The sequence below is a fragment of the Bacillus rossius genome, chromosome 8, assembly GCF_032445375.1.
Source record: "Bacillus rossius redtenbacheri isolate Brsri chromosome 8, Brsri_v3, whole genome shotgun sequence".
NCBI lineage: Eukaryota > Metazoa > Arthropoda > Insecta > Phasmatodea > Bacillidae > Bacillus > Bacillus rossius.
Window position 1 is genome coordinate 22,583,364 of NC_086336.1, and position 14,640 is coordinate 22,598,003.

General features: G+C 30.7%; 1 protein-coding gene across 2 annotated transcripts in view; it reads left to right on the forward strand.

Moving 5' to 3' along the window:
- Positions 1 to 2,420: 2,420 nt before the first annotated feature.
- LOC134535584 (very long chain fatty acid elongase AAEL008004-like) overlaps positions 2,421 to 14,640 on the forward strand; it is a 33,032-nt gene continuing 20,812 nt past the window's right edge. Inside the window, exons 1-7 of one of the 2 annotated variants that reach the window (XM_063374795.1) lie at positions 2,422 to 2,629; positions 7,463 to 7,551; positions 7,823 to 8,013; positions 10,476 to 10,556; positions 11,818 to 11,874; positions 11,964 to 12,069; positions 13,248 to 13,384. In XM_063374795.1, coding sequence (XP_063230865.1) covers positions 7,491 to 7,551; positions 7,823 to 8,013; positions 10,476 to 10,556; positions 11,818 to 11,874; positions 11,964 to 12,069; positions 13,248 to 13,384 — 633 coding nt within the window. In that variant the 5' untranslated portion in view covers positions 2,422 to 2,629; positions 7,463 to 7,490. Of the gene's footprint in view, positions 2,630 to 7,462; positions 7,552 to 7,822; positions 8,014 to 10,475; positions 10,557 to 11,817; positions 11,875 to 11,963; positions 12,070 to 13,247; positions 13,385 to 14,640 lie in introns of both variants that reach the window. The other variant, XM_063374796.1, reaches the window with a different exon arrangement.

Sequence of the window (14,640 nt, forward strand, 5' to 3'; positions counted from 1 at the left end):
GTGCGTGCCAAGTCTTTTCTTTGCAGCGACCTCCCTCTATCTCTTTCTAAAATGTGAGTGTTCAGAAAATTATTTATCTGGGCTTAGTAATTTGGTTTAGAAACTCACTAGTTGGACGTGAACAGATTGCATATATATTGGTATGCCAAATCGAATATACTATGTGTAAAAATGAAGGTTAACTTCCCCATTTTCTCCCTAACTGGCAACTGATATATTCATCCTAATAATAAAGTGTTTAAACGTATGCGTATCAGTATATTTTAAAATTGTTAGAAATCTCATTTGTATTTAAATATTTATATCCAACACAAAAATATATCAAAACATATTGATTTTTTGTCCGTTATTATTTTTCCGGAAATTAGCAAAAACGATTTCAAGGTTTTTTTTAAGGTATTTACATTTTTATCATAATTACCAAATGACACCCATAACGAATTTAAAATGTAAGAAGTCGCAGATATCATTTTGCATAAAACAATTACACTCTGTAGTCAATCAAGCAAAAGGGAAGATGTTTGTATTATAAATAAACACTAAAAAACATAATCTCCAATAATAATTTATAATTTACGAAAATGTTGTCACTTGGAATTAAAATGAAAGTTATTTTGGTTTATAAAAATAATAATCCAAATCTACTTAAAAACGCCGAAAGAGAAGATGAATAAATAAACTTTTGTTCTGAAATCTTATCAATTTCTCATAAATAATATTATTGTATAAAGAAAAAAATGTATTTACTACTGTAGCAAAATAAGAAACTTGGTAAGAAAAACATGCACATTAATAGGTAATATTTTTATAATTCAAATTAAACCGTTGAAAGGAATAAAAAAGTTTTAATTCTTAGGAATAAACCCAGTGTGAATAACACACATGGAAAATTAATTGATTGTTTGGTCATTTATTAATTTACTTTTCTAATATGGTTAATAGTGTGTTTGCATTTTTAAAATATATATTAAAAATATTAACCTGCTTGAAAATCCACTTAATAAAACGCAAGAGAAATATGGAATTATTTATGTAACTGTAAATAAGTAAAGAATAGCAAGAGTAGCTGAAAATGTTTCTAAAATAAACATATAATAATTAAAACGATTATTTGTGTCCTAGTAGGACACAAAAATACATCGAATTCACCTACTTGTTTTACACACGCTGAAAACTAAGAGGAAATTTTTACTATAAAAAATCTGGAGTAAAAAAGGAGACCGTTTAAACGTTTTTAATAATAATATAATTAAAGTTTTACACGTATCACAACATAAACCATTTTTATGAAAATAAACAATTGGTAATAGTAATATAGGTGCATTAAAAAGAAACCTGAGATTTTTACACAAGATTTATAAATCCTTATGAGATTAAAAATAATATTTTGACATTTTTACGTTATAAATATAAAAATCCATTTTTAAACGGGAAATTAGAAATTTTAAAAATTTACATTTTATAAAAAAATATAAATTTAATATTATTAAAATTACCTTTCTACTAATTTAAAATAAAGTGCAATTTTATCAACATTAAATGTATCTCCGAAAACATTAAACTTGAAGATAATAAATAAAATCTGTGTTCTTTAATCAAAAAAAAATAGGCTAATGTACTTCATAACTTTCGAAACTCCCAAACTGAAATATCTTTTTATGAATAAAAACTTATACAGTGATGACAAACATATTGCTCTCTTTAGAGATGGTTATAATTGATCAGTTAATATTCTTTCAATGTAACAATGCATTTACTATCCTGAAATTGGTATTTGCTAAGCTTTGGCTGGTAAACTAAGGGTTAGCCAGAATTTGACCTTAAATTTCCAGCTGAAGAAACATCACAATAATAAGTTTTCAAAAAAAGACCCGATTTATGTTCTGCAGTAATTCCTAAAATTACTACGAACCTTAAAAATTGGAGACATTGCAAATAATAAAGTATTTAAGATAAACCCAAACTTTTGGCATCTGAATATTATTAAAAAAAAACAAAGGTTTACGACTCCCACAAAAGAAAATTAATTTTATTGAAATTATTGTGAGTAACGCCTTTATTTTCAATACTTTTCGAAGACGTATAATAAAAAGCTTTGGAAAGTATTTTAGATCGTTTATAATAAAATAATAAAAACTTATATATGTTAACTTTGAAAGTTAACGTACCTACTTCGTCTATTAGCAACATATGGTTTAAGCCCATCTCTTATGTATGATAATTGGTGTTACTGGCGTCGAATGCATGAGTCACAATTACTTTTTTTATATGTTGCAGTAATTTTAAATGGTATTGGTTATGCAAATATCTGTCTTATTCTGGCGTTCACATTTATATGACGTATTCGGTGACCTTCGGTTCATGCAAAGGAGTATTTTTCTTTGCACCGGGTTGGTAATGAAAGCGTTTCACATCCTGTCCTAGACGTAACAATGACGAACACTTTTGTTTGTAGCTGCTCGAAACCTAAGTTGGACAGTCGATTATTTCTCCAAAGCTGCAGGAGACGTTTAAACAATGGTGCAATTATACTGAGTTCTAGTTCGTACGATCGCTTATAGAAACAACGTAGTGTTTATTTTATTTAGTTAAGTTGTAAACGTTTTTCGCCTTCAAACAGCTTAATAAGGTAAGTTCGAGGTTATATCGGTACTCACTAAAATATAGTCGGTTTTTTTATAGTTACTAAAATATACTTTTTTAACCAGGTAAATGCTGAATCAGATTCTCAAAGTGTATGGTAAACATGGATAAAAGTAATAATAATTTTGCTTTTATTTATGTTATATAGCAATGTTGTGGAAACTGTGCTATTAACGTTACTTGCATACTCGAATATATATATATATATATATATATATATATATATATATATATATATATATATATATATTTGCTACTATTTTCCAAAAACATTCTTTTTTGAAAAGTGGATGAAAATATTTGTATCAAAAATACATTTTAAACAACCACTGCATGGTTACGTTTCTGAAAAATTTCTTACTATGCTAAATTTATGTTTTTCAGTTGTCATTATTTTCGACAATCTAATGCCCAGTAAGCTTTGCAATGACTCTATTTTTTTTTAAGTTTTACACGCTCTATCTATATCCCTCTTTATCTCTCGGTGACTATTTATCTTTATATTTATAAATATCTCTATAGCTCTTTCTATGCATCTCTCCATATCACTCCAGCTCTCTCAATCTCTCTATATATCTCTTTATCTCACTATTTATCCAGATATCTATTTTATGTATCTTGATTTTCATACTCTCCATATCTCTATACATCGGTCTATCTCTATATAAATACAGCTTTATAAGTATCTTTATCTGTAAATCTCTCATGCTTATTTTATATTTTTCAATATGTCTATCTCCTCTATGTATGTATATATATATATAAATTTATCTTCATCTATACATATATATCACTCTATCCCTATACTTCTTTGTATACATCTATATATATCCATCACTTTTTATTTCTCTATCCCTCCATCTATATCCCTCTCTATCTCACTCCATCATTCTTTGTCTACTTTTATATCTCTGGCTGTCTCTCTCTCAACTCGAACGCCACCATTATTATTCGGACTATAGACAAGATAAACTGGAATAAATTACTTACTGGTATACCGATACTACTCGTGCCCCACCTTAATTTTTGCATTAAGTTTTGGTTTTAACGAAATCCCACCTAAACATTGACCTTCCTCGTGTTTTAAACATAGAGGTATGAAGTAAGGAAGTTGGTGTTCAAATCTTTGTTTTGTTTATACTTGAAGTCAAAATGAGAACCACGTCTAACCCTCCACTTTTTTTCTCTTATGCATAGCAAAACAATTTTTGTTTTTAATGAAGTCCAACCCCACATTTTCTTGCAGATATGTGGGTATTATATTTCTTCAAGCAATATTCACTACATCAAGGAATCTTTATGATTCTTCTGAACAATTAATTTTAAGTTCTTAAATAAATTTATAGCATACTATCCTTTATACAGCTACGATTTATTTTGCTAGCCGATTGGTAACCAGTTAACTTCTACTTCAGAACAGACAACCACTCCATAGACTAATATCTCTATTTTTTCAATGGTCAAATGATAGAGATTGGATGAACAATGAGTTTACAATGCAATTGCAAAAATTTATCAATAACAATAAATTCCCTTAAATAATTGGTGTTATAATTATCTCACATAGACAGTGACCTACCCCGTGTTTCGAATGTCAAGCGTGTAAAGATTCACTTAATCGTTTGAATGATGCACGAACGCATAGAACACAAACATTCATTTGTATATGTACGATACTAGCTCACCCAACGAACTTTGTACCGCCTAACAGTCAATGAATGTCATGTTAACTTTTAGCTAAACTAATTTAAGGATTTTACTAACGCAATAAAATGAATAATAAAAATTCAATAAAAGTACGAAAATCAAGTATATAAATGGCGCGTCAGCAATACATTTGCTTTATTGAAGCTATGTAACTTATTTTCTTAATGGGTTGCACTAGGGTTGATTATCTTTAGTAAAGCACCTAGTGATTTACAACAATTTTCGTTTTGTTATCAGGAGCAAGAATAAATAAATCGGATGGTTTGCCGACACGTGAACATACCACGTACAATTAATTGACCATGAGAAAATCATGTATTTTCTAGATTCAGACCACAAACATTTATGGAAAAGCCTTGTGATTTGTTAATCGTCATGGCAAACGCAAGACGAATCGAAAATTGAATTCGTTTAAATTCAAAGGGCATATCGTTTGGATCATCAGAATCATCGGAATGAGAACTTCCTCACCCTTGAATTGTCCTTTGCATATTTTCGCTTGAATCACATTGATCATCTGTTTTCTTATCACCAAACGCGTTCAATTGCATAGTTTTGGTTGGTTTGGAATTCTAAACATGATGACAACCAAGCCAGTTGTGAATTGTGCGGTGGTAAGCCAGGCACATCAAAGGAGTTTAAAATTTCAGTTGGATAGTTGGTTGCTTCGTTTCTGTTTGTTTCACAGTCATTAGATTTGAATGAATTCAGAGTAACAACGATTAGATTCTAAAATTATGAAGTTTAGGTCATCCATATATTTGTTCTTAGACCCAAAATTGTTCGCTCACTCAAACATTTTTTTTATTTTTGTGGTTAGCAATGACGTTCAGGAAAACTTTGTTGGTGAGCACGTGTTTCGATGAGACGAAATTGCAAAATGTCGGAGGAAACAAAATTAATCCGCTCGAATCATAGACAGGAACACGGTCATTACCGATAATAAGCAATTGCTTGGAGATATGTTCAGCAGATTGATCGTTCAGCAATGCAACTCTCATGTTTGCTGCCAGCTGAAGTGTCTTCACATAACGCCACAAATTTGATGATTTGAGGAAAGTGTTTATTTCATCGGCAGAAGTCGACCTTGGAATTACTGGCAGTGTTTGGCGGAAATCGCCAGACAGTAATATCATTGCGCCTCCAAAACATCTCGAGTCATTGCGCAGATCTTTCAATGTTCGGTCAAGAGCTTCCAATGCGCGTTTGTGCGCATTTGTGCATTCGTCCCAGATGATGACATTAGATGCTACTAACACTTTGACCATTGTGAAGTGTTTCGCAATGTTACATGTCGGTTGTTCAGTAGTTTGAAGGTTTACCGACAATTGTAACGCTGAGTGAGACGTTTAGCATCCTTCTAACAATGTGGGCGCTATTCTAGAATATGCAACTGCTACTGTAATATCGGATCTCGCATGAACAGTGGCCAAAATCCACGACATGAGGAAAGTCTTCCCAGTTCCACCGGGCTTATACAGAAAAAATAAGCCACCATTTCCATCATCAAAAACCATCCTTCTGTTGGGGGTTCAACAGGGGTACATTCGTTTGAACTAATTGGTCCAATTAATGTCGATCATATTCACATTTATTATCCAATTCTCGATTAAATGCATCATTCATTCCACGATCTGGCGCTGGCATTCCTAACCTGACTAACAAACTGCCGCACATGAGGTAACACATTTCTTCGATTAAGAGTAAAGCCTGCTAATGCATCTCCTCATTCACCTCAAGATCGGGATTTCTTGAAATGACACGAATTCGATGTAATATGTCTTCTGATGTGTTATCCTTGCATTTGTTGTATAGGTAACGTAGATTCGATGGGAAACATGTCGAAATGATGATAGCCAATATCTGACCTGGAGATGCAGAAATAATTGCTTCGGCGATTGTCGGGTACCAATGAGTATCGTTTTCAAGCAAATTCAGCTCTTGACATGCAGCATAAAATGTTAAGCACATTATACCATTGACAGTTCGTAGTGATTCAAATGATGTTGGTCCACGAACATTTACCAGCAACAACCACAAATAGAAGCATTCATCATTCTTCGGATGAACTGTGTAAAAACGACCAAGAGCATCAGTAAAATGCACATAAGGTTGACCGGAACCACGTCGCCTTGCTTCTTAATTGAAATATCTTCGATGAAGGGCTACAAGTGTAATAATGTGGCATCTCCGAGTAAAGCAACTTTCGTGCAAACGGATCGCTTTGGCAAATCGCAAAAAAACTGGTCAATGTTGTCGCTGTAGGTATTTTAGGAAGTGGAGCAAAATTCGACACGGTGAACTAAACTCGTTGTTGACCATTCTCCAGATGCACCGCCAAATGTTAAACAGTGGGATGACGTTCGTCACCTCATTGCAGTTCACATATCGACTAACTTGATAGCGCGTAATTTAATAATTTTAATTAGAGATTATATACCTGAACTAAATATTTAGCAAACGCTTCGTTATTTACTACATCTTAGCATATGGTTTGATAAAAATATACACTACAATCACATCTTATAAGAAGACACGTACGAATTAAGTAATATATATAACTTTTTTTTCCTTGCCACAATCATGAACGAAAATCGTCTAAGTACAGTATATCCATAAAATAATATCCCAGTTATACATTTCAATGGTTTCAAATGCAGCATTGTAAAGTTTTGGTTCAAGTTGAAAATTAAAGAATAACTCACAGTAGGTATAAAAAAACTGCATGAATTGTAAGTTCGGGTGATATGTTATTCGTTGTCTAGCAGATCACGCTAACGAACATTCTTAGTAGAAATAAGCTAACGAAATTGACATTTTTTCTCTCTACTTGAAAATAAAGGAACGAATAAACATGATCCCTTTTGAATGTTTGTTTTCAAAATTCTCTTGGCCCGTATTAAACTTTTATTTATGTTAGATTTCCCATTTATTTAAATTACAGATTATTTATTTAGAACTATATTTGGTAACTTGCAAAGTAAAATTTATTAAATTATTTCATCACGTTTAATTTGTTTTGTTGATAAAATCCCGTTTACAACGGTTAGAAGTTATATATAATTGTCGAAAAGTTATCTTTTTTGTTTTAAGAAAATGCCCTTTTTTACAGTTCAGAATCTCCATTTAAAATTCTTAAAATGGCAGCCATAATAACAGCGTTCGTCAAGTACTACAAGCACGTAAATGATGAACTAAAAGGTTAGTCCCTATTACGCTTATAACAAGGTCAATTAAATTATTTGTAAATATTCTTATTTATTTGTACTTGTTATTAGCTTAATTTCTAGTGGTAAATTACTTTTTTAATTATCTGAACCAAACTTAGTATGCTTATATGACAAACTTATTCTTTTTTTTCAATTTAATTTTAAGTCAAATTTTTTATTTGTTTTTCTCTTAGGAACAATAGATTTGAGTTCAAAATTAAAATATTTCTTTTGCATTTCTTGTGTTTGATATTTTATTTCAGACCCACGAACGGAAAATTACTTGTTTATGTCAACTCCATGGCCGATGTTGGCAATCGTCGGAGGTTACTTGTACTTCGTCAATAGTTTGGGGCCAACCTTTATGAAGAAAAGAGAGCCTTACAATATGGACAGAATCATGATGATTTACAATGCATTTCAAGTCGTGACGTGTGGCTGGATGACGTATCAGGTACGTTTATCATGTTACCATCACAAGTGTTTTCCTAGTGACATTATTCGTAATAACTATAAATAAATGGTTTTCAAAAGCGTTAGGGTTTACAAGAAATGATATATAAACATTTTATTATATATTAATTTTTTGGTAATTTTTGAAACTGCATTACTATACCTTACTTTCCAGTTATAATATGAATATTTTTTTCAATACCAGTGGTGAAAGCAGTGATTAATGTTTTTTTTATTCCCACAAATAGCAATTCCCGGCCAAAAATTTCTTTATTCGTAAGTGGCACCTCTTTTCAATTTTCACCTACCTGAAAACTAAAAATAAATTAGTCACCGCTTTCACCATTTGTATGATAACTTATGAATCATCTTGTATTTTAACTAATTATCAACACCCATTAAGATTGAACGGAAAATAAATGTATCATATTGTTTTAAAAATATTTTGGGGCATTATAAACTTCTATTGTTTAAAATTGAAAATTTAATATATTAAAGAATATACAACGTACTAACAGGTTAAGAAAGACCATAAAGTTTTTGCTATTATCAGTAATCTTATAGTTGTGGTATTCCTGGAAATAAATAAAATTAAATCAACGACTTAAGAGGGAAAATTAATTTTGGCAGCCATGAATTATTCAGATAATGCATTTCAACAAATTTAATGTGTTCTTTGAATGATTTTTGCAATAGGGAAGATTTATTTAAAACAATTTAATAAACACCACTGCAGTTTTCATTGGTTTTCATAGACGCCCCAAAAAAAGACAAAAAAATTGTTAATACACTTACAAATATCAGCTGATTTCAACTGCTTTACACCTATACCGTACTTAAACGTAGTTGCGTGGAAGGAATAAAGTCAGATATATTACAGCACAGACGAACATAGTATGCTGACAACGACAAGGCAGTTGCAACAAGTAAGGTAAATACAGACAAGCAATAACCTTGGACACATGGTGACGCACAGACTAACTCAGCAATGAAACTCAACACATAATCTGGATAACACAACGAAAACAGCGATGGATAAACAAAATGGTCATCCTGTGATAAAACAGATTCGCCGATTTGGGAATTGACATCTACTATCATCGTCGGGCGCAAACAGACTGATTAACATTTGATGACATTGGCTTGTTATCAGTGTGTGTACGGGAATTCATTTATTTTTTATTTTTGAGGTTTTTCTAACAGAATCAGTGTTAGCCATTCATTGCCTATTTCCATGAAATTGTTTTAATTTTAATTATGATATATGCTTAAAACAAACCAATTAAGAAAAATAAATTACATATTGCAAAGGAAATATTTTTTTTTCAAATACAAACTACTTTCATGTTTTAGATAATATCATTGTTCCTTAAGGCTGGGTCTAATATTTCTTGTTACTTATTTATTTTGTATCATTTCTTACTCTTCATTGAAGCATTTTTCTGTCAATTTATTTTAAAAGTCCTCTGGCATTTTTTGTTATGTCACAAAACTTTTCCCCAGATATTTTATAAAATTTAATATTAAAACATCAAAAGGCCACGTAAATGATCATAATTACGAACATTAGCGTAATATTTTACTGTCATTAGTAATATCAAGTACATAATTAAGATCCAACAAATTTTGAGGTGAAAAATAAAATATAAGAGATATATGCAAAAACTTAAAAAATATATACCTGAAATAGTAATAAAAACCAGAAAATTAAATAACCAAAATTCTAAATGTTACCAAGTCTTAAAGACATGAATGAACTCAAATTATTAATCTGGTTTCCATGCCAGAAAAATAAAAAAATAGCTAGTTTATTACATTAAGTAATATAAACATAAATGTATGGATTAAATAAAACATATCACACTCAATATATTCATCGTTATGCTTCTCGGAAGATTTGGTTTGGATTTGAATTACGGTTTGAAATTTAACAATTTTCTCCATTAGGTTTAAATTGGTAGTAAATAAAAATCTTGTTCAACTTACTATATAAATGTTTTGTGATCAGTATCAACTATTTATTGAAGGCTTGTGGCGTTTTAAATTTAACCTCATTGTTGCTTGAACCTTAATTTCAATGAATTTGTGATTGTTAGAAGATGTAAGTTTCTACATCATAAAAGTTTTTAGCACCAACCCCTCACGCAGTGTACAAGTTTTTGAAATCGAGGTGAATTTCCACACTGTTTTGTATACGATTTAAGGGTACTCAAAACATTATATAATTTTTTTGAACTTTACTTTTATATTTTATCTATAAGCTAGGGCGTTTGCGACAGTGCTTGGATGTCTTGCAGCATTGTATTACCACACTTTTTTGGGAAAATGTTTCCTATAATAGATATGGATATCCATAGCCATAAGTATATCCATCCTTGACTTATTCTACCTATCAGGAAATTAATAGATCAAAGATCTTTCACTTTGTTCTGAGCACCACTAAATATAAAGGCTATTTTTCAGATAATAATCCACGCCTGGCTTGGGCAAACAAGTTTCTTCTGCAACCCCATAGACTATTCGAATGCCTCTGACGCATTGTATGTAAGTATCGCAGCTACAGTGACTTCGATAGCGTGGATACTGTTAAGTTTTTAATATTATGCTATTTTTTAACGGAGTTTTATGTAATTTATTGTGGGATACTTTTATAGTAAAATAAATGGTTCTGGTTGAATGTGTTACTATTACTGTAATATTTGTTCTATAGAACCATATTATTATTATTTAATTAATCCATCATTTATAATTTTGATAACACGATGTGTTAACCAAAGCACGAATTTTATTCCTCTTCGAAACACACACAAAATAGTTTATTAAATTAAAAAAACCTTGAGTTTACTTAATTTTAAGCTATTTCCGTTTGTATTAAACTTTACCAGTACTACAATAAATATAACAATTTAAATACTTCCTATTTCAAAAAAAAATTAAAATTATTTCATTAAAAAGATCAGTATAAAAATATAAAAACATGAATTCATTTAATGTAATTTAATTAATATATAGTTTTCCACCACAACCAAACAATTATAGGAAGTTAAATTTATAAACTCTTCCAGAATCGCCATTTATATTTTTTGTCCTTGATAAAACAAATTATGCAAAAATAAGTCAATTGACAGTTGTGCTTACCGTTTATGTAACATTAAGTTTGTTTTAAGTCTATCATTTTTTATGCTCTAACAAATCCAATTTGTTTAATATTCAATATTTTGCTTACCCTACGCATTATTGAACGCTGTTAGCGGTCATTCTACATATAAACAATTTTTGGCTCTAAAGATGAATATTTTTTTTCCCTTCAGCTAAAGATATGTACAGAGAAATGCAAAGTGATGCTTATTCCAGAATCAAATTTAAAGCCTTCTAAACTAATTTAGAAGTTCGTGAGTGTCTCGTTAGACTTATATCGTATAGAAAAAACTTTTATGCCTGCCTCTTTTGCTAGTATGTTAAACCGATTTAGGTTCATAAAGAAAAAACACACACATATATATGTATATAAACCTTCTGCAAATTTTCAGAATAGCATCAAGCATTAAAATAAATACTATGAAATTGTTTATACAAAATTTTACTTGCATTTATTAAATATGTTTAAATGCAATGAAACCCACAATCTTACATACTCAGAATGATTTTTTGTAATTAGATGTAGTGATAGGATAAGGGCAAACACACATTTATTTTCAATGTAAGATGAACTATTCTTAATTATTTTAACATTAAGTTTATTCAGTGAACAACATTTTACAACATAAATTCGAAAGCTTGAAGCAATTATTTATCTTATTTTCAGATCACCAGGCTATGCTGGGGATATTTCATTTTGAAAATTGTGGACTTACTTGACACAGTGAGTTTTAAAAATGTAAACAAATTTGAATACGTTTTGGTATCTCAGTGAGTGAACATCGTCATACACAATGGTCTTTTGTTTGAAAGGTCTTCTTTGTACTCCGGAAGAGAACCAAGCAAATCACATTCCTGCACGTATACCACCACACGGGTATAATCATTGGAACATGGATCGGCGTCAAATATTTTGCAGGTAGATTTAAGGAGAATTTAATTATTAAGAAAAAAATTCTACATGCAAGTTTGATTTATTTATCATTTATTTTTAAATCTAAAGATACTTCCACGTATCAGTTTCTTAATTAGTGTAAATTATTTATTCAATACACATATATAATATTTCGAAATGTATTTCTGGGAAATGTGTATGCCCTATAAATATAAATTTAAATTTTTTATACCTTACGTCCCATAACTGATAGGCCAGTAAATAACGGATTTAAATATAAAAGAATAAACTATTGTCCTAATTTTAGAGCTACAGGCATTTCTACATTTGTCTTTAAATCTTAACCCTGCAACAAATTATTATGTACAGTGACTAAATATTTTTTATACGCAATAAAATAACCCTACCATTGATAACAACATAAGAACGTTAAACATGCTATAGTTTCAAGTGGAAAAAAGAATTCTAATACTTATTCGGCCAAATAATTTTAATCGCGTAAATGTGACCAGTAATCTGTTGGGGAAAAAAACTTTGCTAACTTAGCAACTTCTTTCAAAAGGAAAATTATTAAATTAAGTAACTTGCTTGGTTAGCAAAGTAACATTTAACAGTGCAAATAGTTAAATCACTCTATTTAAAATAGTTCTCACCTTTTAGCGTTATATAAAATTCCGTACAATAAACTTTAAGTCATCGTATTTAATATTTTTTTTTGCACTATGGGGATTTTAAAACTATCGAAAAATTATATATATAATAATTAAACAACGATATGGTTCGAATTTTGGTTTATCGATTCAAAATCGTGAATTATTGGCCTAATAACTCTTCTAGGTTTGATTTTGAATTGTGTGTCAACCTGTAAAGTATAGACAGGCACGCTCATAGCTGAAGTGCGCAGTGTACTTTGCAACAACTATTTTCCTACAATAGATTTATGAAGAAAGCGCAGACGTAGTTTCAGAACGTTTTAAATAAAAAATATTTATTTCTATTTAATATAATTTTCATTGAGAATTCTCATATGAAAAGTTAATTGCTGACCAAATTATTTAAATAACGATAGTGTCCAAATTTATTGAAATTCTTACATACAAAATGAAGTCAATTTAAGTTACTCCTAATTATCATATTTTGAGTCTTCGTAAAACGTAATTTGGAAAAAATAAAATAAGTCTGATTTTCTTTTTTATTTTCAGGTGGTCACATAACATTCATTGGAGCGATAAACTCATTCGTTCACGCAGTTATGTATGCTTACTACTTCTTGACCAGCATTCGGCCAGAGTACAAGAATTCCATTTGGTGGAAAAAATACATCACACAGCTGCAAATGGTAGGTGCTATTTATTTATATCCATGTCTATTTAATTCCAAACAGTCATAATTCATAAAAATATTAAAAAAATATATCACACTGTAATACCCTAAGTGTATTAAAGAATAATTATTTAATTATTTAAAAAGATTTGGAAACTCTGAATACTGGGGCCATCAATTGATAGCTATAAAAGTAAACAACAGAGGCGACACTACGAGTAAAAAAAGAAAATTAAGAGACTCCCTACGAACACTTGGGAGAACAAGGATCGTTTTATATATTAAATAAATAAAAACAAATGTTTCGTCTATAGACTTCTTTATTTTATTAATCATTGTTCTTTTTTTTTTATAGATAAATTTTTCTTAGTAACATCTGTTTTTCATTGATAAGTGATCTTATTAAAATTCCTTACAATTACACTTATTTACTAATTGAACTTATTTACTATCGGGCCGGCCCTGAATGTTTAACAAAAATAAAAATACTTAAACACATGAATGAAATCAACATTGTTAACTTTAAAGGTTGTACATATAGTCCTTGCAAAACATAATATAAATTTATTCTCCTCGAATAGCTTTTACTGTCCGCTGTCTTAACTGGGTTACACTATTTTTTTTTGAGTTCGTGAATAGAATAATAGAATTATGCGGGTATCACCCGGGGCTGTAGGTAGACGGTGATCGAAGTAGTAGGCCTAAGGAAGGTGGATTCTGCTCAGGAACCGACTCCAGAGGTTCTGGCAGAGGATTTTGGCTGCCCCAAACTTGGAACCCTGTCGGAAACAGAGGTCCAAATTCCAAAGAATTAGACCTGTTTCCAGACAGTATACTTAAATAGCGCAAAAGGCCAATAGAAGGAAAATTAAAGGGGGAGATGACGTCAAGACTTACCAAAACAGGGTGTTGGTCCTGGCGCTCAGGAGAGGGAGTCTCGTCACCGAAAACCCGAACCACGATGCGCGGTAGACACGGAAGTCATCATGAGTTAAAAAAATAAGTATATATAATTAAAAAAAACTAAGGTTCTCTACTTTCAACTAAACTACTGACTGGTTCTACTTTCAACTAAACTACTGACTGGTTAATATTAATTTTGGATAGGGACTTCATCCCTCTAGTCTGAGAAGACTACATAATATACGATGCGATGTTGATGATTCGCCGAAGATCGCAGTTATTAACGGTACCAGTCAGTCAGGAGGCGCGCACCGAAGTAAGTTCAGAACGGGATATCACCAGAATATCATAAGCGCGGGGTCTCTAGAG